Source organism: Aotus nancymaae, unplaced genomic scaffold (assembly GCF_030222135.1).
Source record: "Aotus nancymaae isolate 86718 unplaced genomic scaffold, 86718_ANA_hifiasm-v0.15.2.pri h1tg000059l, whole genome shotgun sequence".
NCBI classification, from domain to species: domain Eukaryota; kingdom Metazoa; phylum Chordata; class Mammalia; order Primates; family Aotidae; genus Aotus; species Aotus nancymaae.
Window position 1 is genome coordinate 4,265,067 of NW_026988473.1, and position 21,004 is coordinate 4,286,070.

At 59.6% G+C, this 21,004-nt stretch overlaps 1 protein-coding gene and 1 non-coding gene across 2 annotated transcripts; both read left to right on the forward strand.

Annotated features, from left to right (window-relative positions):
• The first annotated feature begins 1,878 nt into the window (after positions 1-1,878).
• On the forward strand, positions 1,879-20,751 carry LTBP3 (latent transforming growth factor beta binding protein 3). Its single transcript, XM_064364745.1, has 28 exons — positions 1,879-2,200; positions 5,462-5,791; positions 5,938-6,140; positions 6,314-6,419; positions 6,575-6,667; positions 6,848-6,970; positions 7,420-7,578; positions 7,660-7,845; positions 8,229-8,245; positions 8,319-8,391; positions 8,569-8,667; positions 11,069-11,194; positions 11,294-11,425; positions 11,545-11,673; positions 12,527-12,649; positions 12,895-13,017; positions 16,175-16,297; positions 16,497-16,616; positions 18,133-18,261; positions 18,564-18,731; positions 18,903-18,986; positions 19,184-19,312; positions 19,420-19,557; positions 19,647-19,787; positions 19,940-20,101; positions 20,193-20,273; positions 20,362-20,493; positions 20,588-20,751. Exons 1-28 carry the CDS (start codon positions 1,879-1,881, stop codon positions 20,737-20,739), a joined length of 3,903 nt encoding a protein of 1,300 aa, XP_064220815.1. The 3' UTR covers positions 20,740-20,751.
• On the forward strand, positions 8,897-8,958 carry LOC135270292 (U7 small nuclear RNA). Its single transcript, XR_010338453.1, has one exon. It is a non-coding gene; the product is annotated as a U7 small nuclear RNA (small nuclear RNA).
• Positions 20,752-21,004: the final 253 nt, after the last annotated feature.

Sequence of the window (21,004 nt, forward strand, 5' to 3'; positions counted from 1 at the left end):
GCAAGGAAATTGAGGCTTAGAGACAGTAAGAATCCAACCCTGGAGTGTTTGACTGTGCTATGCTCAACTGTGAGCCACAGCCAGCTCTAGGCAGGGTCTCGGGACAGGTTCAAATGAGTGTGAGGAAAAACTGAATATTCAATGCTCAGCCCTGTGCCTGGCAGATGGTCAGCATTTAGCATTATTCCCTGCCTCAGTGTCGACCAGGGCCCCGAGAAGAGGGGGCTGCTTGCCCCTCACACCCATTCCTAGATTCCTGCAGCAGAGACCCCTGGGGACATGTGACTGCCCCTCCCATCCCTGCACCGCCTGGCTGTACTTACTAAAGGTCCGCCTAAAGCTACCCACATCAACTCACGCTCAAAGTAAAAACTGAGTTCCTTGGACAGGTGTGGCTGAGTGGGTCTCTGAGCCTCCTCTCCCCAGTTAGACCGCTGCCCTGGATGCTGTCCGGGAGAGGGTCCGGTGCCGCCCTGACTTGGCATCACTCTTCCTGGATGCACCCTAGCCGTCCCCACATCCTGCTGAGTTCTGTGAATCGGGGACAACCCTGGGGTCTCCTGGCAGGCCCCACAGTAAGGCCTGGGCCCCCAGACGCTGCAGCCTTTCCTTTCAGACCAGTGGACAAGCCTGGCTCCTCTCCAGCCATGGCCAAACTTAAGCAACCACTCCCAGCCACTGCCAGCCCCTGCCCCTCTCCAGCCTCTGGGCCCTGGAGTAGCGCCCCCCTTCTCCCGGCTGTTACAGCCTGGGAAGGGGGCCAGGCCCTGAGCTCAGACCTTGGCGATTCCAGAGTGTCTGAGGCCCAGAGCCAGCCCCGCCAGCACGGCCAGACGAAGGGAAAGGGGGGAGGTGGCAGGGTGGGCACCAGGAAGCATTCCGAGGGGCCGGCAGGGATGCTGGGTTCTAGCTTTGTTCGTTCTGCTCCTCTTCTGGACCCCACAGACTTCCTTCTGGGGCTTCTGTGAGCCCTGGTCAAAGGCTGCCCCCACCTTGAGACCGTTCCTCAGAGGGGAATGGACCAGCACTAATGAGAAGTGACTTCGGGGCCGTGGGACTCCCACGTGTGCAAGGGAGGCTGGGAAAGAGCTGGAAGGTCTGGGCTCCCGCCACACCCGGCCTCCATCGTCAGTGTGACCCTGCAGGGCCACCTCTCTCCAAGCCTCCGTGTCTCGCTCTACGCTCTACGCAGGCCTCCCCGCCCCGCCCGGAGGAATCCGCGGCCGGCCCGACGGTCCCAGGTGAGGGCCCTCTGGAAAGGGCCCAGCGCGGCGGCGGGTTCCGGCCGGGGCGGGCATCTGGGGTGGGAACCGTCCCCCACCCCCCGCTTCGGCCCGCCTGCACACCCTCGCTCCTCCAGGCGGCAGCGACGACGCTTTAAACAGAAAAAAAACTGTGTGCCTGGCCCAGGGCCAGCGTCCCAGCCCCCCTCGCCGCCGCCGCGCCGCGCTGCGCTCCAGCCAGGGAAAACAACTGCTCACTTCTCCCTGCGCCCTCCCCGCGCGCTCCCTGCCTCCTGGCGGCCGCGGGAAAGGAGCCCGGCCAGGGGGAGGTGCGGAGCGGGCCGGCCGCCCGGCCTTCCTCTCCCTCGCTCCTCCTCTCCGCCTCAACTTGCTCCGGCCTCCTCGCTCCTGCCTGAGTTCGGGGCCTGGGCTGGGCTTCGTCCCGGGGCCGGGAAGTTTCTGCGCTCCCCGCGGTCCAGTCTCCATCTCCGCGCCTCCCGCCGGGCCCCGCGGTCCCCTCCCGCCTGCTTCCTCCGCTGCCCTCCCTCGCTGCCCCCCATCCTCTCCCGGGGCTCCCGGCCCTCTACCCACCTCGGGCGCGGGCCCCTCGCCCCGTCCGGGCGCGCCCCCCCGGGGTCCGGTCCTGCGGCCCCGGATGCCCAGGCCCCGAGGGGCTGCTGGCGGCCTGGCCCCTGAGATGCGCGGGGCGGGGGCGGCGGGGCTGCTGGCGCTGCTGCTGCTGCCGCTGCTGGGCCTGGGCGGCGGGGCCGAGGGGGGGCCGGCCGGCGAGCGGGGCGCAGGCGGGGGCGGGGCGCTGGCCCGCGAGCGCTTCAAGGTGGTCTTTGCGCCGGTGATCTGCAAGCGGACCTGTCTCAAGGGCCAGTGTCGGGACAGTTGTCAGCAGGGCTCCAACATGACGCTCATCGGAGAGAACGGCCACAGCACAGACACGCTCACGGGCTCCGGCTTCCGCGTGGGTGAGGGCCGGGGGCACGGCTGCGGGCAGGGGAAGGACAGGCACCAGGCCTGGTGGGAGAGCTAGTGGGGTCTTGGCCTTAAGAGAGTGAGGGCTGAGGGTATAAAGGGCAGGGGTCTGGGGGCCCAGGGGTCTCAGGGGACTTGGGAGGCTGGAACTCTGGGGGCCAGAGTTGGAGGACTGCATGGAGGCCTGGACTGTGAGGCTTTGCGTTAGGGTTGGGGCCTCAGGGGTGGGGAAATTCAGGGGTCCTGGATGACACAGGCTTCCCAGGAGGTGCTGAGTTCTGAGCAGGAGCACACGGGGTTTTTGAGGAATGTGAGCCGAAGATAGGAAGCCTCAGAGAAGGGATAAATATTCCCCCAAGAAACAGACTTGCTGGAAGAAACAGGAAAAGTCTTTACAAAATGTCTAAAGTGAGGCTGGCCAGGGTAGACACCTGCATTCCCTGGGAGGAGGAGCTTAGGTCAGGACTGGGGGTGGGAGCTCGTTACTGGCAAGGTCTGAGAAGGGAGGATGTTGAGGCCTAAAAGTAGGGTGCAGGCCTGAAGGTAGGGGCTGGTTCGGGGTTCTCAGCCTCTGCTTTTCCAATGCTTTCCCATAAGCTCCCAACATCCTGCCTCAGAGGTCCTCAGGCCTCCCCCCCGCCGGGCCAGCCCCCACCCCAACCCCCTACCACCTCCCCAGTTCAGCCTGGAGCCCACCCCCTCCCCAGCATCTCTCTTCAAAGGGTCAGGCCTGGGGCTCAGTCATCCTCCTTCAAGGCCCCATGGGCCAAGCTCCAGGAGGTGTCCCAGCAGTAATTACCCTCCTGGACAGGGTAATTAGGCCAGGCCCAGGATGGCACCAGCAAAACAGCCCTTCTTACACATTCCTATATTCACTCCCCACTCACAGAGCTAAGGAACCCCACTCATGTGGTTCACATTTGTCATGAGATGGAGTGTGCATGCATATATCTGTGTGTGTGTTGCCCCTGTGTCTGGGGTCATGCCGTGGGCATGGTGTGGCACACTGTGAAGTACCCATCTTTGTGTTGTCTTGGGTGTGTGTCTCTAGTTGCTGTTAGAGAGTGTATGGGAATTTTTTTTTTTTTTTTTGATGGAGTTTCACCCTTGTTGCCCAGACTGGAGTACAGTGTCACAATCCTGACTCACTGCAACCTCCAGCTCCCTTGTTCAAGCGATTCTCCTACCTCAGCTTCCTGAGTAGCTGGGATTACAGGCATGCGCCACCATGCCAGGCTAATTTTTTTGTATTTAGTAGAGATGGAGTTTCACCATGTTGGTCAGGATGGTCTCAAACTCCTGATCTCAAGTGATCCACCTGCCTCAGCCTCCAAAAGTGCTGAGATTACAGGCATGAGCCACCGCGCCCAGCCAAGTTTATGGAAATGTTTATGTGAACCTGTGTTGGTGTCAGGATGAGTCTGTGTCTGTGACAAGAGGGCAGTAGGAGTGAGTGTACATGTGTCCGTCTCCCAGGCTCCCTGGCCATCCTGCCTAAGCTGCTGTCTCCATCTGTGCTGTCCACATCCCCCAGGCTCAGTGCCCAGGCCACAGTGGGCGGGTGTCATTGGGAGGTCACTCTCACCGCTAGAAGTGACTCACTGGGAGACCGGAAAAAGAGAATTCTACCTCCCCCAGCCCAGGACACACCTCTTTGCTATGTGAGGCCTGGCCCCAAAAGGCCAGGCAGGATGATGGGCCGGACTGGAATGATGGGCTTGGCCCGACTCTGAGGGCCATGGATGTGGGCTTTCTGTCCCTGTGAGGCCCTGCAGGCATCCAGGAGAGCAGCGTGTCCCCCCCGCCCTCCTGCCCTCCTGCCCTCCTGCCCTCCTGCCCATGGGAAGTAAGGGCAGCCATGGGGTGGGCAGGAGAGAGGCTAGAGCTTTGGCATGAGTCAGAGCCCCAAGGCTGGTAGTAGCACATGCAGAAAGTATGGGACAGAAACAGACAGAGGTCTCATCCTCTCCCTTAGTCACTCCATTCATTCCCCAAAACCCCTGTAGATCCAATATCTGAGGCCAACCTGGCCCTGCCTTCCAGAGTACCCTCTATAAGGAGGCAGACAAGAACATAGCCAAGCGTGTGCTAGGCGGAGCTGGCCAGGGGATGGGAAGGCAGGAGAGGGAGCTCAGGTGGGCGGGATAGGAGGAAAGGCTCCCTCCTGGTGGAGACACTGAGCTGGGAAGGATGAGATCTGCATATGCAGAGAGGGGGAATGTGGAGCCCAGCGATGGAGGGAAGGGCATGAATGAGGCCAGGAGGCAGGAGGCAGGCACATTTGCAAGAGGGAGGTGAGTCTTGGGGTGTGCGGTGCACGTGGAGGGAGCAGAGGGGCTTGGGCTGAAAAGGTTCTAAGCCCTGGAGGGAGCTCTGTCTTAGGCAAATTTCTCTGGGACTCGGAGATTGTGGATCAGCAGGAGAGAGGCTGGAAGCCAAGGAGGGGTCTGGGCAGCTGGCCAGGCCAGGCCAGGGCAGGAGCAGTGGCCCTGGGGGGGAGGGGAGGCAGGTTCATGGGACATTAGAGGCTGTAGCTGGGCAGGTGAGAGCAGGAGGGATGGAGCCGTGGGGGCTCAGCTGTGGATGCCTGGTGGCCAAGTGAAGAGGAGGTTGGGAGGCAGGATGCTGACTTCTGACAGTGTGCCCTGGGTGGAGGGGCCCAACAGAACCATGGACAGGCTGGGGGCTGTGGCTGTGTCTTGAGATGTGGACACCTTTGGCAGTGGTGAAGTGGGGGCCCCGGAATGGTGAGGAGGGAGCAGGTGGAGAGGGCTGAGGCCTGAAGGAGGGGAGGGTTTAGGGGAGACGAGGAGGCCCCAGGGACTGAGCCAATACCTTGGGAAGGCCCGAGGGGAAATCCAGATCACCATAATTATTTGCTACCACTTATTAAGCACCTTTGTGTACCAGGCCCCAGGGTAAGCATTTGTACAGGTCTTACCTCATCTAACACACAGCTCTGCAGATGAGGATGCTGGGGCACAGGGAGGGGATGTGAGTTGCTCAGGGTCACACAGCTGGCACATGGCCTAGCTAGGATTTAAATCCTGGACTTGAGACTCCAGAACCCAACATGGGTGTAAGGACGCTGGGGAACTAGAGAGGGCAGTTTTCATGTATAGGATGTATCTCTAAACCTGGCTTCCCGGGAGGACAGAGCCAGTGGGTGGCAAGGAAGTAGGGAGGAGGGGGAAGAGACAGGATGTGGGTGAGGGCCTGGGGGCCGCCTGCCCTGACCCGCCTCTTCTCCCCAGTGGTCTGCCCTCTGCCCTGCATGAACGGCGGCCAGTGCTCCTCGCGAAACCAGTGCCTGTGTCCCCCGGACTTCACCGGGCGCTTCTGCCAGGTGCCCGCTGGAGGAGCTGGCGGGAGTACTGGCGGCTCAGGCCCTGGCCTGGGCCGGGCGGGGGCCCTGTCCACAGGGGTGCTGCCGCCCCTGGCTCCAGAGGGCGAGTCTGTGGCTAGCAAGCATGCCATCTATGCCGTCCAGGTGATCGCAGACCCTCCTGGGCCGGGGGAGGGGCCCCCTGCCCAGCACGCAGCCTTCCTGGTGCCCCTAGGCCCGGGACAGATCTCAGCAGAAGGTACCAGGGGACAGGCAAACCCAGGGAGGTCGCGGTGGGCGGGCACTAGGGTGGCAAGGGCTGGGCGGGGTCTGCCCCGGAGCAGCTCAGCGCGGTGACCCGCGGCGCGGTGCGGGCAGCCCTGAGGCCACCGCGCCCGCCCCCAGTGCAGGCCCCGCCCCCTGTGGTGAACGTGCGCGTCCATCACCCGCCCGAGGCCTCGGTCCAGGTGCACCGCATCGAGGGCCGGAATGCCGAGGGCGCGGCCACCTCCCAGCACCTGCTGCCGCACCCCAAGCCCTTGCACCCCCGGCCGCCCACCCAGAAGCCCCTGGGACGCTGCTTCCAGGACACTCTCCCCAAGCAGCCCGTGAGTGAATCCACAGTTGCGATCGACCGGCCTTTCCTTCTCTCAGAGTTGCTCTGCCCCAGCTCACCCGATAGCAGAAAACTGAGGGGCGGAGGAAGAGGAAAAGGCCCAACCTCCACAAGCGGCGCGGAGGCGGGGCGCTCTGTGACCCCATCTCCCCCTCCTCCCCCTAGTGTGGCAGCAACCCCCTCCCTGGCCTCACCAAGCAGGAAGACTGCTGCGGGAGCATCGGCACTGCCTGGGGCCAGAGCAAGTGCCACAAGTGCCCCCAGCTGCAGTGTGAGTGCTTGGGCTCAATGAACGTTCCCCACCTGGGGGCCCCTCCCCACCCGTCCTAGCAGTGGAGTCCCCAGCCCACTGGATTCTTTTCTACATCCTCTCTGACCCTCAGTTCCCTCCTCGCCCTCCCCTGCCAAGCTGTTCTCTCTCTGCAGACACAGGAGTGCAGAAGCCAGGGCCTTTACGTGGGGAGGTGGGCACTGACTGCCCCCAGGGCTACAAGAGGCTCAACAGCACCCACTGCCAGGGTATGGCTGGCCAGGAGATTCTGCGGACTGGAGGGGCAGGCCAGCCATCACTGGGGTAGCGGGTGTCCCAAAGTGGGCAAGAGAGGAGGCGGGGCTGGGGCAGGACCCTGAGGTTCTTGGAGCAGCCTGCTGTCACTCCACTGCCTCAGACCAGAAAGGCCAAACTTCCACTTACCACAGACATCAACGAGTGTGCAATGCCCGGCATGTGTCGCCATGGTGACTGCCTCAACAACCCTGGCTCCTATCGCTGTGTCTGCCCACCTGGACATAGTTTAGGCCCCTCCCGCACGCAGTGCATTGGTGAGACCGGGGCTCAGCTTCCTGGGAGGCTACAAGGCATGGATGGGAGCAAGGATCGGAGGTCACAAGAGATCAGAGTGGGGTTAAGAGTTGACTGCAGGAGGAACAAGGCCCAGAGCCAATAGGATCAGGGATCATCGGGGTCCAGGGTCACTTGAGAGCTGCCATTAGCAGTCACATGGGGTCAGGGATTACATGGAGTCAGGCTCATGCAGATCATAGACTTAAGGAGTAGGAGTGGCGAAGTCCAGGATAGCTAGAATCGGGAGTCAGTGGGGTCAGTGGTCACGTAAGTTTCGGATCACATTAGTTCAGGGTCATATGGGGTCAGAGACCACACAGGGATCAGGAGTTGTTTGGGCCAGAGAGACAAGGTCTGCAGCAGCTGGGCAGATGGACATGGGCAATGTGCAGGTTCAGATGCCCATGCCTCCCACTGCCCCCTGCAGCAGACAAACCAGAGGAGAAGAGCCTGTGTTTCCGCCTGGTGAGCCCTGAGCACCAGTGCCAGCACCCACTGACCACCCGCCTCACCCGCCAGCTCTGCTGCTGCAGCGTTGGCAAGGCCTGGGGTGCGCGATGTCAGCGCTGCCCGGCAGATGGCACTGGTGAGTCAGGTGCACAGGGCCAGGGGTTCATAGGTTCACGCACCTATCCAGGAAATGCTCACTTTTGTGTCTTGACTGCAGCTGCGTTCAAGGAGATCTGCCCAGCAGGAAAGGGATACCATATCCTCACCTCCCACCAGACACTCACCATTCAGGGCGAAAGTGACTTTTCCCTTTTCCTGCACCCTGACGGGCCACCCAAGCCCCAGCAGCTTCCGGAGAGCCCCAGCCAGGCTCCACCACCTGAGAACACAGAAGAGGAGAGAGGTCTAGCCTGGCCCCTTCTGATTCCTGACCCCTTGACCCCTGATCCACAGATCTGACCTCACAGTCTAACCCCCAATTCCTTATCCCTGACCCAACCACTGACCTCCCACCTGATCCTCTGACCCTTGACCCAGAGATTTGACCCTGAGCTATATAACCTCCTAAACCTCCTACAGCCCAATCTGTAACCTAAGGCCTATCAACGTGATCATGTGACTATGCAAACACACACCCTAACCCCAGAATCTAACCCCTGACCCTTGACCTGGAGACATGATTGTTGAACTCCCAGAGACCCTAACTACAAATACTCAGCTGCTGATCCCAGATCTGACTCCCTTCTCCCACCCCAACACTTCATGGCCCATCTTCTTCCGTTTTAGGGGTGACCACAGACTCAGTGAGTATGAGAACCCAGATGGGAGGGGCGGGCAGGCGAGGGACAGGAGAGCTCATGCTGCTGTCACCCGCAGCCGGTGAGTGAGGAGCGGTCAGTGCAGCAGAGCCACACAACTGCCACCACGTCTCCTGCCCGGCCCTACCCCGGTGAGCTGGTCACAGTAGGGATGAGTCCTCATTGGCTAAATCACTGGGTGGGCGGGCAGTTCACAGCTTGAGTACTCGGGGACCATCAGGCTGGGGTGTGGGGCGCAGCCAAGGCTGAAGTGGGAAGGGAGGCTTCAGTCACCGTCCTCTCTGACCAGAGTGCACTGCCGCCCGCAGAGCTGATCTCCCGCCCCTCACCCCCGACCATGCGCTGGTTTCTGCCCGACTTGCCTCCTTCCCGCAGCGCGGTGGAGATCGCTCCCACTCAGGTCACAGGTAAGGCCCGCCCAGCGAAACCACGCCCTGCGTAGGCCACGCCCTCAGTTTAATTTTCTCTCCTCCCTTCCCGCCTCCAGGCATTCCCTAGCGATAACAGGCTAGCTATCCCGGGCTCAGCACTGGGGAAACCTGGTGAGCAGCAGAGATCCCACCCTGTTCTAAACGATCCAAGTAGCATGGGGGTCAGCTCATTCTGAGGGAGTTCATTCATTCAACAAATACTTATTAGTGTTACAGGTCTTTTAGAATTTGTCTAGCAGGTTTCCCAGTTTTCACAGGAAAACTCCCCAGGCCAAAAAAAAAAAACAAAAGCCGGCCATGATGACTCACACCTGTAATCCTGGCACTTTGGGAGGCCAAGGCTGGAGGATCACTTGAGCCCAGGAGGTCAAGGCTGCAGTGAGCCATGATCGTGCCACTGCACTCCAGCCTAGGTGACAGGGTGAGACCCTGTTTCAAAAAAAAAAGAAAAAGAAAACAAAACAGGCTGGCCACAGTGGCTCATGCCTGTAATCCTAGTACTTTGGGAGGCCAAGGCAGGTAGATCATGAGGTCAGGAGTTCAAGACCAGCCTGGCCAAGATGGTGAAACCCCATCTCTACTAAAAACAAGAATTAGCCGGGCACAGTGGCAGGTACCTGTAATCCTAGCTATTGGGTTGGGGGGGGGGAACTGAATCACTTGAGCCCAGGTGGCAGAGGTTGCAGTGAGCTGAGATCATGCCACTGCACTCCAGCCTAGGCAACAGAGTGAGACTCCATCTCAAAAACAAAAAAAGAAAAGAAAGGAACCCAAATATTTCTTGAGCACCTGCTATGTGCCAGGCACTGTTGAGGTGCTGGGGATACTGCATGAACAAAAACAGACAAAAATTTCCTGTCTTTGCAGAGCAGACAGGCAACAAGCCGATCAATAAGCAGAATCTCCTATGTCTTGTAAATACTATGAAAAAATAGAGCAGAAGGAAGGAATTCTGGGAGTTGTGATAAGCAGGGTGGCAATGAGAGAAGGCTTTCTGAGCAGAGTTTGAAAGATGGTTAGCAACACCAGAGAAGTGAGGAAGAGCGGGGCATTCAGGTTGGGGAAAAGGAGATCACAAAGGAAGTCAAGTTGGGCAAAGGCATGGAAGCGTGAAACACTGGTGGAGGAGGGAGAAACCACACACAGACCCGTGTCTCTGAACCAGGGGAAGTCCAGTGCCTGGAGCCTTGTCAGGAGGCTTGAGTTTGATGCCAGAGGCTATGGGCAGTGCCTGCAGGATTTTGAGCGTCATAATTGCTAACTCAGACTGAGCAGTCCCTCTGTGCCAGGTACCATCTGAAGAGTTTTACATTCTAAATACCATTTAACCTTCTCATACTCTGCTAAGTGAGCATTGTTAGCCTCATTTCCAGATGAGAAAGCTGAGCCTCAGAGAGGTATAGTAACCTGCCCCAGGTCACACAGCTGAGCCACATTCAAGCCCATGCCAGTGTGGGCTTCAAAGCCACAAGGGAACTGTCAGCCCAACTGAAACCCTGAGCCTCCCTGAGCTCCTGGGGTGAGGGCTCAGTTGAGAGATGGCTGCTCTTGGGGGCTTTGGGAATGTGGACAAGGTCCCTCAAAGGAGAAGCTGTTAAGGAAGCCTAAGGAGAGGTACTCCAGGCAGGGAGAAGAGCCTGCAAAGCCCACTTGCCAGATGGGTTTGGGGCAGAGAAGAGTTCAGTGTCATGGCCCAGGCTGCATGGCAGGCGTGAGGGGAAGGGGTGTGGGAGATGGAGCTGGTGAGCAGTGGGGATCCAAAGGATGGAGGGGTAGGCAGGGAGTCCTGGGCTTGGTGACAAAGAGGGTGGAGGGTTTCCTGCATCTGACTGCCTGTGCACAGCTTTGGCACAAGTTAGGATTCCCAGGAAACCACCTCTTGCTAGCCCTGGGAGGGGGTAATAACCCTTCTGGAATGAGGGGGTCAGGTCCCTGGGGCAAGGGTTTTTGGAGTCACTGGGCTAGAGGACATTGGTGTGACTGAGGGTATAGAGTTTAAGATATTGAGGTGACTAGAGAGAAAGGGGTTTTAGTCCCTTGGGTGGGGGTACTGGGACGACTGAGGAGCCCTGAGGGGAAGTGGTTTGGTTTGGTTGAGGTGACTGGGGTCAGGGGCTTGGAGTGAGCCAAGAATGGAAGAATCAGGGGCCTGGGTGTGAGGTGACGGGGATGTCAGGAACCCGGAGTCCTGGTTTGGAGCTCTCTGGGATCCTGATACTGGGGTTATCTGGAATAGAGAAATAGGACATCCTGGAGTTGGAGGATGGGTTTACAGGAACTCAAGGTCATGGTGTGACTGGGGTGTTGAGGTACACCCTGGGGATATGACAGAAGGGGAGCACTCCCTGCTCCGCCCCTGACCTGGCCATGCCCGCAGAGACTGATGAGTGCCGACTGAACCAGAACATCTGTGGCCATGGAGAGTGCGTCCCGGGCCCCCCAGACTACTCCTGCCACTGCAATCCTGGCTACCGGTCACATCCGCAGCACCGCTACTGCGTGGGTGAGCGCAGGGCAGAGGGTGCAGATGGGTAGTGGAGGGAAGGCAACCCTAGATAGCGATGCTTCTTTTGACTTTTCTCGGCCTTCCTGTTCTTCTCAGATGTGAACGAGTGCGAGGCAGAGCCCTGTGGCCCCGGGAGGGGCATCTGCATGAACACCGGCGGCTCCTACAATTGCCACTGCAACCGCGGCTACCGCCTGCACGTGGGCGCCGGGGGGCGCTCCTGTGTGGGTGAGCACTGCCCGGGCGGGGGCGGCCCTGGGTCTGAAGGGCTCTCCCCCCGGACGGCCAGCCCTGTAATCCCTTCCCCACCTCCTACACCCCCTTTGTGGTCCCTTCCTCCCCAACAGACCTGAACGAGTGTGCCAAGCCCCACCTATGCGGCGACGGCGGATTCTGCATCAATTTTCCGGGTCACTACAAGTGCAACTGCTACTCCGGCTACCGGCTCAAAGCCTCCCGGCCTCCTGTGTGTGAAGGTGAGGGGACCCCATCCAGACCAAATGGGGGGCTCCTTAGCTGTCGCTCCACCTGGAGTGGGGCTAGGGAGCCTGCATCTTTTTTTTTTTTTGAGACAGAGTCTTGCTCTGTCGCCCAAGCTGGAGTGCAGATCTCGGCTCACTGACTGCAACCTCCGCCTCCCGGGTTCAAGCAATTCTTCTGCCTCAGCCTCCCGAGTAGTTGGGATTACAGGCATGTGCCACCACGCCCGGCTAATTTTTGTACTTTTAGTAGAGCCGGGTTTTCTTCATGTTGGTCAGGCTGGTCTCAAACTCCCGACCTCAGGTGCTCCACCCGCCTCGGCCTCCCAAAGTGCTGGGATTACAGGCATGAACCACCGCGCTCAGCCTGCATTTTCATTCTTTCTTTTCTTTTCTTCCTTTTTTTTTTTTTGAGATGGAGTTTTACTCTTGTTGCCCAGGCTGCAGTGGCGTGATCCCGTCTCACCACAACCTCTGCTTCCCGGGTTGAAGCGATTCTCCTGCCTCAGCCTCCCAAGTAGCTGAGATTACTGGCATGCACCACCACGCCCGGCTAATTTTGTATTTTTAGTAGAGACGGGGTTTCACCATGTTGGTCAGGCTGGTCTCAAACTCCTAACCTCAGGTGATCCGCCCACCTTGGTCTCCCAAAGTGCTGGGATTACAGGCGTGAGCCACCGCACCCGGCCAGTTCTGCATTCTTGTCTCTGCTTGGCTCCAGGGCTCTCAGAGGTTGGGGATCTGGTAGTCTCGTTAATCTGTGTGGGAGGAAGGCACTGCTGTGGACTCTGGGAGCCAGCCCACCCACGTTGTCCCCAGATGAGTCCTCTTCCTTCTCCCTCTGGCGCAGACATCGACGAGTGCCGGGACCCGAGCTCCTGCCCGGATGGCAAATGCGAGAACAAGCCCGGGAGCTTCAAGTGCATCGCCTGTCAGCCTGGCTACCGCAGCCAAGGGGGCGGGGCCTGTCGTGGTGAGGGCGGGGTCCGGGGTCCGGGGGAACACGGGATCCGGTGTTCCCCCATCTGGCTCCGCTTGGGGCAGGGCGGGGCCAGCGGTGGTGATTGGCATCTGTGGGCGGGGCCTCCCGGGAGTAGAGGCTGCCCCCTCAACCCTGCGTCCCCGGCAGAAGGAGACCCATGGAGACCCATACACCCGCGCGGTGCCTGGTCCGCCTTCTGGCGGGGCAGAGTCCGAGGTTAGCTCTTTCCGCCGCAGACGTGAACGAGTGCGCTGAGGGCAGCCCCTGCTCGCCTGGCTGGTGCGAGAATCTGCCAGGCTCCTTCCGTTGCACCTGTGCCCAGGGCTACGCGCCCGCACTTGACGGCCACAGTTGCGTGGGTGAGCGCCAGCAACCCTGCCCCGGGCCTCTGCCGCCCCCCACACGCTGAAACGGGGGAGCGTGTCAGTCTGTCTGTAAATGGTGGGTGGAAGGTGGCTCATTCATCCCCAGGTGACTCTGGTCACTCATTTTCTCAACGAACCATGCCAAAGAAGCTACCACTAGAATTTCCACGTAGGAAGAGTCTTAGGGGGCAGAGCTTGAAGCTGCATTTGCAAAGCATGTTACTTAAATTTGAAGGAAAAAAAACATATCAAAGAATGGGGGGAGGCGATAGTAGTTCCCCTGCACTCATTTATTATATACTAAGAGGCGGGGCTGGGGGCTGCGACTCAGAGAAAACTAGAGAAGGAAAGACACAGACTAGCGTGCGGTGCTGGGCCTGGATGGAGCTGGGCTGCTTCCTGGGGACACAGCGGAATGGGAGGAAGGAGGCCTGGGTCGTCTTAAAGAATCACTAGGAGGGCCGGGCGCGGTGGCTCACGCCTGTAATCCCAGCACTTTGGGAGGCCGAGGCGGGTGGATCACAAGGTCAAGAGATCGAGACCATCCTGGTCAACATGGTGAAACCCCGTCTCTACTAAAAATACAAAAAATTAGCTGGGCATGGTGGCGAGCGCCTGTAATTCCAGTTACTGGGGAGGCTGAGGCAGGAAGAATTGCCTGAACCCAGGAGGCGGAGGTTGCGGTGAGCCGAGATCGGGCCATTGCACTCCAGCCTGGGTAACAAGAGCGAAACTCTGTCTCAAAAAAAAAAAAAAAAAAGAATCGCTAGGAATTAGGCAAGCAGCAAAGGAGGAGGAGAGGAACAGCACGCCAGGCACAGGGGCTGGCACTGGTGGATCAAAGGTGAGACAGGGCGGGGTGAGCAGGAACTGTAAGGAATTACCAGGGGATGGGGGCTGAGGCCAGCTGGGGAGGGGTAGGTTCCCACCCCCTAGAGTGCCCCCTAATTCCTACCTGGGAGGTTGTGCTTTGCACAGGTGTTAGAGGGCACCTGAAGCATTTTAAGGGCAAGAGTGACATGATTTGCCATTTGTCTTAGAACATCCCCTGCTGCTGAGCGTGGAGAGTGGCTGGAGGTCTGTTGGAGAGACTTAGGGTGGAGATAGTGGTGGGCGGGATGAGTGGTGGCCTCAGGATGGCCATGAGACGATGATAGTGGAGAAATACGAGACCCCCTGGGTTTTTTAACTGGATGTCATGTGAAGGGGGTGGGGGTAATGAACCTTCCCCGTTTCCAGTTTGGGTGAGTGGGTGGGTGGTGCTGCTTACTGGGAATGGGTCCTCAGGAGTGGGCATATTTGGGATGGAAAATGCTGAGGTCCACACTGGACAAATTGAGTGGGTCGTCTCTGTGAGCCTCTCAGCAGGAGATGCCAGCATACCCACATGGAATGACGGACCATGGACCTGGGGAGCTGTGGCGTCTTGGGTGGGCCTGCTTAGCCAACCCAAGGTGGGTTGGGTAAGCGGAGCATTTGGCAGAGCCTTGTGGACACTGACAGTTCAAGGGCAGGCTGGGGAAGGTGTTGGAGGAGATGGTGGAGGAGGGATGGTGGGGGCGCCGGAGGGGTACCATCTGCAAAGCTCGGGAGGATATATTTCCAGGGAAGGAGGAGGATGAGCCAAGTGCAGTAGAGGGGTTCTTGTAAAATAAGAACTGGTGAGACGAGTCTTAGGACAAGACTTAGGGGTCTGCCCCCTAATCCTATGTGGATATTCTGGTGATGCCTTCCTTGGCAAGAAGGTCCCTGGTGGCCTTGGCAGGGTGGCTTCTGTGACATGATGGGGACTGAGGCCAGGATATGTGGGCAGCAAGCAAGGAAGAGGAAGACCTGGGGACTCTTGCTCTTTCTAAGCAGGGCTTTCGTATAGGCTGAGGAGGTGATGCCAGGAGACACGGGCTCAGGGGTCAGGAGAGGAGGGAGAAGAGCCAGTGGGCAACTGGCTGTGGACAGGGGAAGGGACATCTCTTGGTGTAACAGGAGCAAGAGGGGAATGGATGTAGATAATGATGTTCAGTGGGTTAAGGGCGATTACCCTTAATCCTTTCAACATACAGGGAAGGGCATGGGTTGAGTAGGGGACTCCAGAACAGTGGCAGTTCAGAAGTGCCCCAGGACATGGGGCTGCCTAGGAGCTTTATAGAAGTCAAGGCTTGAGAGGAGTTAGAGGGAGGTGCCAGCCACATGGGGCTCTGCTGGACTGAGTCTGAAGCATGTGGCTATGGCCTAGCATGCTCAGGTTGGTGGCTGCTCCAGGCCCACTCTGCACCCAGGATCCACAGGCCACAGCTCTGACTGGAGGCTGGGCTTTGCCAGACCAGTGAGGAGGAAGGAGAGGTGTTTATGGATCAAGGACTGGAGTCCTACGGATGATGAGCCCTGGGGTCCTGCTGGGAACTGTCAGAGTCTGGGGGTATCAGGCAAGCTTGGAGGACTGAGAGGGAGGCCACCAGGCCCTGAGAGAGAAGGTGGAGGTGAGGACTTGAGAATAGTGGAAAAAAGGCAGCCTCTGAGGGCCCTGGGGTGGGGCAGATCTGAGTGATGAAACCCCTGGGAATTCTGAGAGTAGGGGGAAGGTCACAGAAGCTGAGGGATCCAGGAATGTGAGGTCAGAGGCTGGCCTGATTGTCTGAGGGGATGTTGGAAACTCCCAGAATGGAAAGGAAAACAGAGCGGGAGGAACAAGGAAGGTGGGTGCTGACAGCCATAGGAGGGCAGAGGCTGCAGGAGGCCGGTGGTACCTCAGAGGCAGAGTTATGGCTTGGTGGGGTCTGGGGTGTGGACAACCAGCTCCACCAGAGAGGCCTCAGGAAAGTGTGTTCCGGGGAGGGTCAAGTTATTTTCCTACATGAGCAGAAGAAAGTGGGAAGGACAATGATAGGGAGTTTATCCACTGAGGAAGAAGGGAGCCGTGGCAGGTAAGGGAAGGGTGGGACCAGCCCTGAAAGCAGCTGGAGGAGGAAGAGATGGTGGGGGAGGCTCTTCAGCAACAGACCTGGCCCAGGATGTGCCACCCAGAAGCAGGGTGAGGCCCGTGCTTCTGAGTGCTGGAGCTCTGGTGCTCCAGGCCATGGGTAGAAGTGAGAAAAGAGTAGTAGAAACGCAAGACCACCCAGCCTGGCCCTCTGACACCGTCTGTGCCCTGCAGATGTGGACGAGTGTGAGGCTGGGGACGTGTGTGACAATGGCATCTGCACAAACACACCAGGATCTTTCCAGTGTCAGTGCCTGTCTGGCTACCATCTGTCCAGGGACCGGAGCCGCTGCGAGGGTGAGGCACCTTAGAGCTGGGGTGCTGACCTGTCCCTCCCTACCCCAGGACCCCCACTGCCCAGGTCCAGTCCCTATCCAGATTTGGGGCATGGGGGTGTGGGACTGACCCAGGGCTCTGGGGGAAAGCTTTGGCAGCCTTAGGCTCGGTGGGGTGGTGATCAGCCCTTGAGATTTTCCACTCCTTCCCTCCCCTACAGATATTGATGAGTGTGACTTCCCTGCGGCCTGCATTGGGGGTGACTGCATCAATACCAATGGCTCCTACAGATGTCTTTGCCCCCAGGGGCATCGGCTGGTGGGTGGCAGGAAGTGCCAAGGTATGGGGGACTGGCTGAGGGTTCCTGAGGGGTGCGGCAGGGAGCAGTAATTCCCTAGACACACTATAGCCTTTCTCTTCCTATCCATTCATCCATCCATCCATCCACCCACCCACCCACTCACTCAGCTTTCCACTCTTTCACCTAGAATAACAATGATCACAGTAAACATGACAGTTAGTGCTATTGTGGGGCTTATGATGTGCCAGACACTCTGTTAAGCTCTTTACAGATATTAATGTATTAGTCTTACCCATCAACTCACCTATACATGCATTCATCCAACAAAAGTTTAGGCCAGGCGTGGTGGCTCAGCCCGGGTGTGGTGCTCATGCTTGTAATCCCAGCACTTTGAGAGGCCAAGGCGGGCAGATCATGATGAGGTCAGGAGTTCGAGACCAGCCCGGCCAATATGGTGAAACCCCATCTCTACTAAGAATACAAAAATTAGCCGGGCATGGTGGCACACATCTGTAGTCCCAGCTACTTGGGAAGTTGAGGCAGGAGAATCGCTTGAACCCTGGAGGTGGAGGTTGCAGTGAGCTGAGATTGCACCACTGCACTCCAGTCTGGGTGACAGAGCGAGACTCCATCTCAAAAAAAAGTTTATTGAGTACCTACTATTTTCCAGGATCTGTGCTTTGTACTAGGTAATCAGCAATGACCCACGGCTCCCAGCTAGGGGAGGCCGACATGTAAACTGATTCTGACAGTTCAGGGTCCTTGGTGCCAAGAAAGGTCTGGACTAATGATTTTTTTTTTTTTTTTTTTTTTTTTGAGACGGAGTTTTGCTCTTGTCACCCAGGCTGGAGTGCAATGGCGTGATCTCGGCTCACCGCAACCTCCGCCTCCTGGGTTCAAGCAATTCTCCTGCCTTAGCCTCCCGAGTAGTTGGGACTACAGGCGCACACCACCATGCTCGGCTAATTTTTGTATTTTTAGTAGAGACGGGGTTTCACCATGTTGACCATGGACTAATGATTAATTTCAATGGGGAGGTGAATGTTGAACTGGACTTGAGGCATAACTAGGAGTTCCCTAGGCATGGGAAAGGCAAGGCACAGGAAGTCATTCCAGGACCAAAGAGCAGTAATTGCAAAACACAGAGATCTGGAAGGAGCTAGTTGTGTTTACAGAGGAGGGGAGGGTGCCCTGAGCACAGAGTTGGGGAGTGGAGGGTGGTCTAGAGTAAGGTGTGATGAGACCTAAAGGTATTGGAAGCCCAGTTCGAAAGGCATCAAATGCCAAGCTGAGTGAGTGGCGTTTGAGGCCTTTCCCTTTGGGCTTCCAATACCTTTAGGTCTTGTAAAGGTAGTGGGAGCCACCGAAGATGTTAGGAAGGACAGCAGCGAATGTGCACATGCAACATGCACACACACTGACACAGCAGACTTCCTGCTGTACACACTTTGAAACCAAAGTGGAAATTCAGGTTCTGAACTTGTGTGAGGCCCTTGAGGTACAGCCCCAGGGAAAGAGGGGCTGGGTTTCCATCTAAGCTACTCTTGCCCCCCAGACATAGATGAGTGCAGCCAAGACCCGGGCCTGTGCCTTCCCCATGGGGCTTGCAAGAACCTGCAGGGCTCCTATGTGTGTGTCTGCGATGAGGGCTTCACCCCCACCCAGGACCAGCACAGTTGTGAGGGTGAGTGTCCTCCCAGCTCCCCGTCGGAATGGACAACTCCCCTGAGCTGCAGCTGGGGTTCAGACGTGTCCTGGCCCCACCCTCCTGAATTTGGGGAACCAGAAGAAATCCCTTTTGGCTGGGGGAGTCTAGTGGGGCCAGACCATGAAGAGCCCAGAACACCCCACTGACAACGGAGCCAGCTCTCAGGAGGTGGCTCAGGGGAGCCAGGGAAGGTGGGAGGAGAAAGCTGTGATGGGTGGGCAGGGTGGACAGGGCCAAGGCGGTCTGTGCTCTCCCCTGAGCTGCCCTGCGCCCCTCAGAGGTGGAGCAGCCCCACCACAAGAAGGAGTGCTACCTGAACTTCGATGACACAGTGTTCTGCGACAGCGTATTGGCCACCAACGTCACCCAGCAGGAGTGCTGCTGCTCGCTGGGCGCCGGCTGGGGCGACCACTGTGAAATCTACCCCTGCCCAGTCTACAGCTCAGGTCAGGAGCCGGAAAGGTCCCTTCCCAGATCTTCAGTTTGTTCATCTGGAAGCCAAATGTGGGAAATAGCGCCCCCTGGCAGTTAGGAAATAGGCGGCGGGCTGCGGCCCTAAGCCCACACGCACGCTCAGCCCTGCCCCTTCCCTCCCCACGGCCACCCTGCCACCGCAGCCGAGTTCCACAGCCTCTGCCCAGACGGAAAGGGCTACACCCAGGACAACAACATCATCAACTACGGCATCCCAGCCCACCGCGGTAAGCGCCCCGCGGCTCCCCCCGCCCCACGCCCACTCACCCGGGCTTAGGCTCGTCCGGATCCCTTGCCGGGCTGGTGGGTCAGCTGCCTTTGCCGGGTAAGCCCCGCCCGCACCTTCCTCGCCGGCCCCGCCCCTCCGGTAGGCCCCGCCCCTCACCCGTCGGAGATGGAGCAGCCGTGGTTTGTCACCCCGCAGACATCGATGAGTGCATGTTGTTCGGGGCCGAGATCTGCAAGGAGGGCAAGTGCGTGAACACGCAGCCTGGCTACGAGTGCTACTGCAAGCAGGGCTTCTACTACGACGGGAACCTGCTGGAATGCGTGGGTGAGCTCAGCTCCCCGACGGAGGGCCGTGGGCAAGCAGCGGGGAGACACGCGCCACCGCGCCCACCCGGGGCCTGCCCCTGCCACCCACGCTTTTCCTCCCCGCAGACGTGGACGAGTGCCTGGACGAGTCCAACTGCCGGAACGGAGTGTGTGAGAACACGCGCGGCGGCTACCGCTGCGCCTGCACACCCCCAGCTGAGTACAGCCCCGCGCAGCGCCAGTGCCTGAGCCCGGAGGAGATGGGTGAGGCCCGGGCCCAGGAGCGGGGAAGTAGGAGGGGCGGGGCCCGGACCGAACTGTGACGGCCCCGCCCACCCCCTCACTGTTCGTAGACGTCGACGAGTGCCAGGACCCGGCAGCCTGCCGCCCTGGCCGCTGCGTCAACCTGCCGGGCTCCTACCGCTGCGAGTGTCGCCTGCCCTGGGTGCCCGGGCCCTCCGGCCGCGACTGCCAGCTCCCCGAGAGCCCGGCCGGTGAGGGCGAGGGTCAACTTGGGCCAACCCCGGGGCCCTGTCCTTCTTGTGGAGCCCCAGGGCTGCGGCCCCCCTCGCGGGTGGGGCGGGGCGGAGCGGAGGGGGTTGGTCCCTGCCTCCGGCTGCTCCCTGATGCCAGGTGCTGTCCACAGAGCGCGCCCCAGAGCGGCGTGACGTGTGCTGGAGCCAGCGCGGAGAGGACGGCATGTGCGCGGGGCCCCTGGCCGGGCCTGCCCTCACCTTCGACGACTGCTGCTGCCGCCAGGGCCGCGGCTGGGGCGCTCAGTGCCGCCCGTGCCCACCGCGCGGCACCGGTAAGGCGGTCGGGGAGGAATTGGTTGGGAGCGAGGATGGGGGCCAGGGCCTGGGGACCCAGAGGTTGCTGACCAGCCCCGCCCCTCTCAGGGTCCCAGTGCCCGACATCGCAGAGCGAGAGCAATTCCTTCTGGGACACAAGCCCCCTGCTGCTGGGGAAGCCCCCGAGAGGTAGGTGCTGCCATGGGGGGTGGTGGCGGGGTTGGTAGCCATTGACCGGGGGTCAGTGTTGAAGTCCGTATTGTCCCGGGCCACGCAGATGAGGACAGTTCAGAGGAAGATTCAGACGAGTGTCGCTGCGTCAGCGGCCGCTGCATGCCGCGGCCAGGTGGCGCAGTGTGCGAGTGTCCTGGCGGCTTCCAGCTCGACGCCTCCCGTGCCCGCTGCGTGGGTGAGCGGGGATCGAGGGTGGGGCAGGGGCGGGGCCGGTGGCAAGGGGCCGCCTGGAGGCTCAGCGGAGCTGCACCTGTCGCCCCCACCTGCAGACATCGACGAGTGCCGAGAGCTGAACCAGCGCGGGCTTCTGTGCAAGAGCGAGCGCTGCGTGAACACTAGCGGCTCCTTCCGCTGCGTTTGCAAAGCCGGCTTCGCGCGCAGCCGCCCGCACGGGGCCTGCGTTCCCCAGCGCCGCCGCTGACGCCGCCCTCAGCCAGACCTCTGTGATCACTGGCGAGTCTCCGCGAGCTCGGCCTCTCACTCCTGCCCCGACTCGGGGCTTGGATCCAGGGACCTTCGGGGCCCACAGACCCCTCCCTGCGCCTTGGGACCGGAGGCGCCCCTACTGGCCCGCCCGGTTGGCAGGCGGTTGTAAGGTCTCTGGCGGGCGCTGCCCGCCTTCCTCCCAGAGGGCGTCTCCTAGAAACTGATAAATCAGATCGTGCCTCTTTACTTAGCTTTCGAAG

Excerpts from the sequence above, each read along its gene's own strand:
- LTBP3 (XM_064364745.1), top strand. The coding sequence starts at position 1,879 with ATGCCCAGGCCCCGAGGGGCTGCTGGCGGCCTGGCCCCTGAGATGCGC. Across the intron at positions 11,674-12,526 it reads CCGGCCTCCTGTGTGTGAAG|ACATCGACGAGTGCCGGGAC; the intron begins GTGAGGGGACCC and ends CCTCTGGCGCAG. Across the intron at positions 16,298-16,496 it reads GGACCGGAGCCGCTGCGAGG|ATATTGATGAGTGTGACTTC; the intron begins GTGAGGCACCTT and ends CCTCCCCTACAG.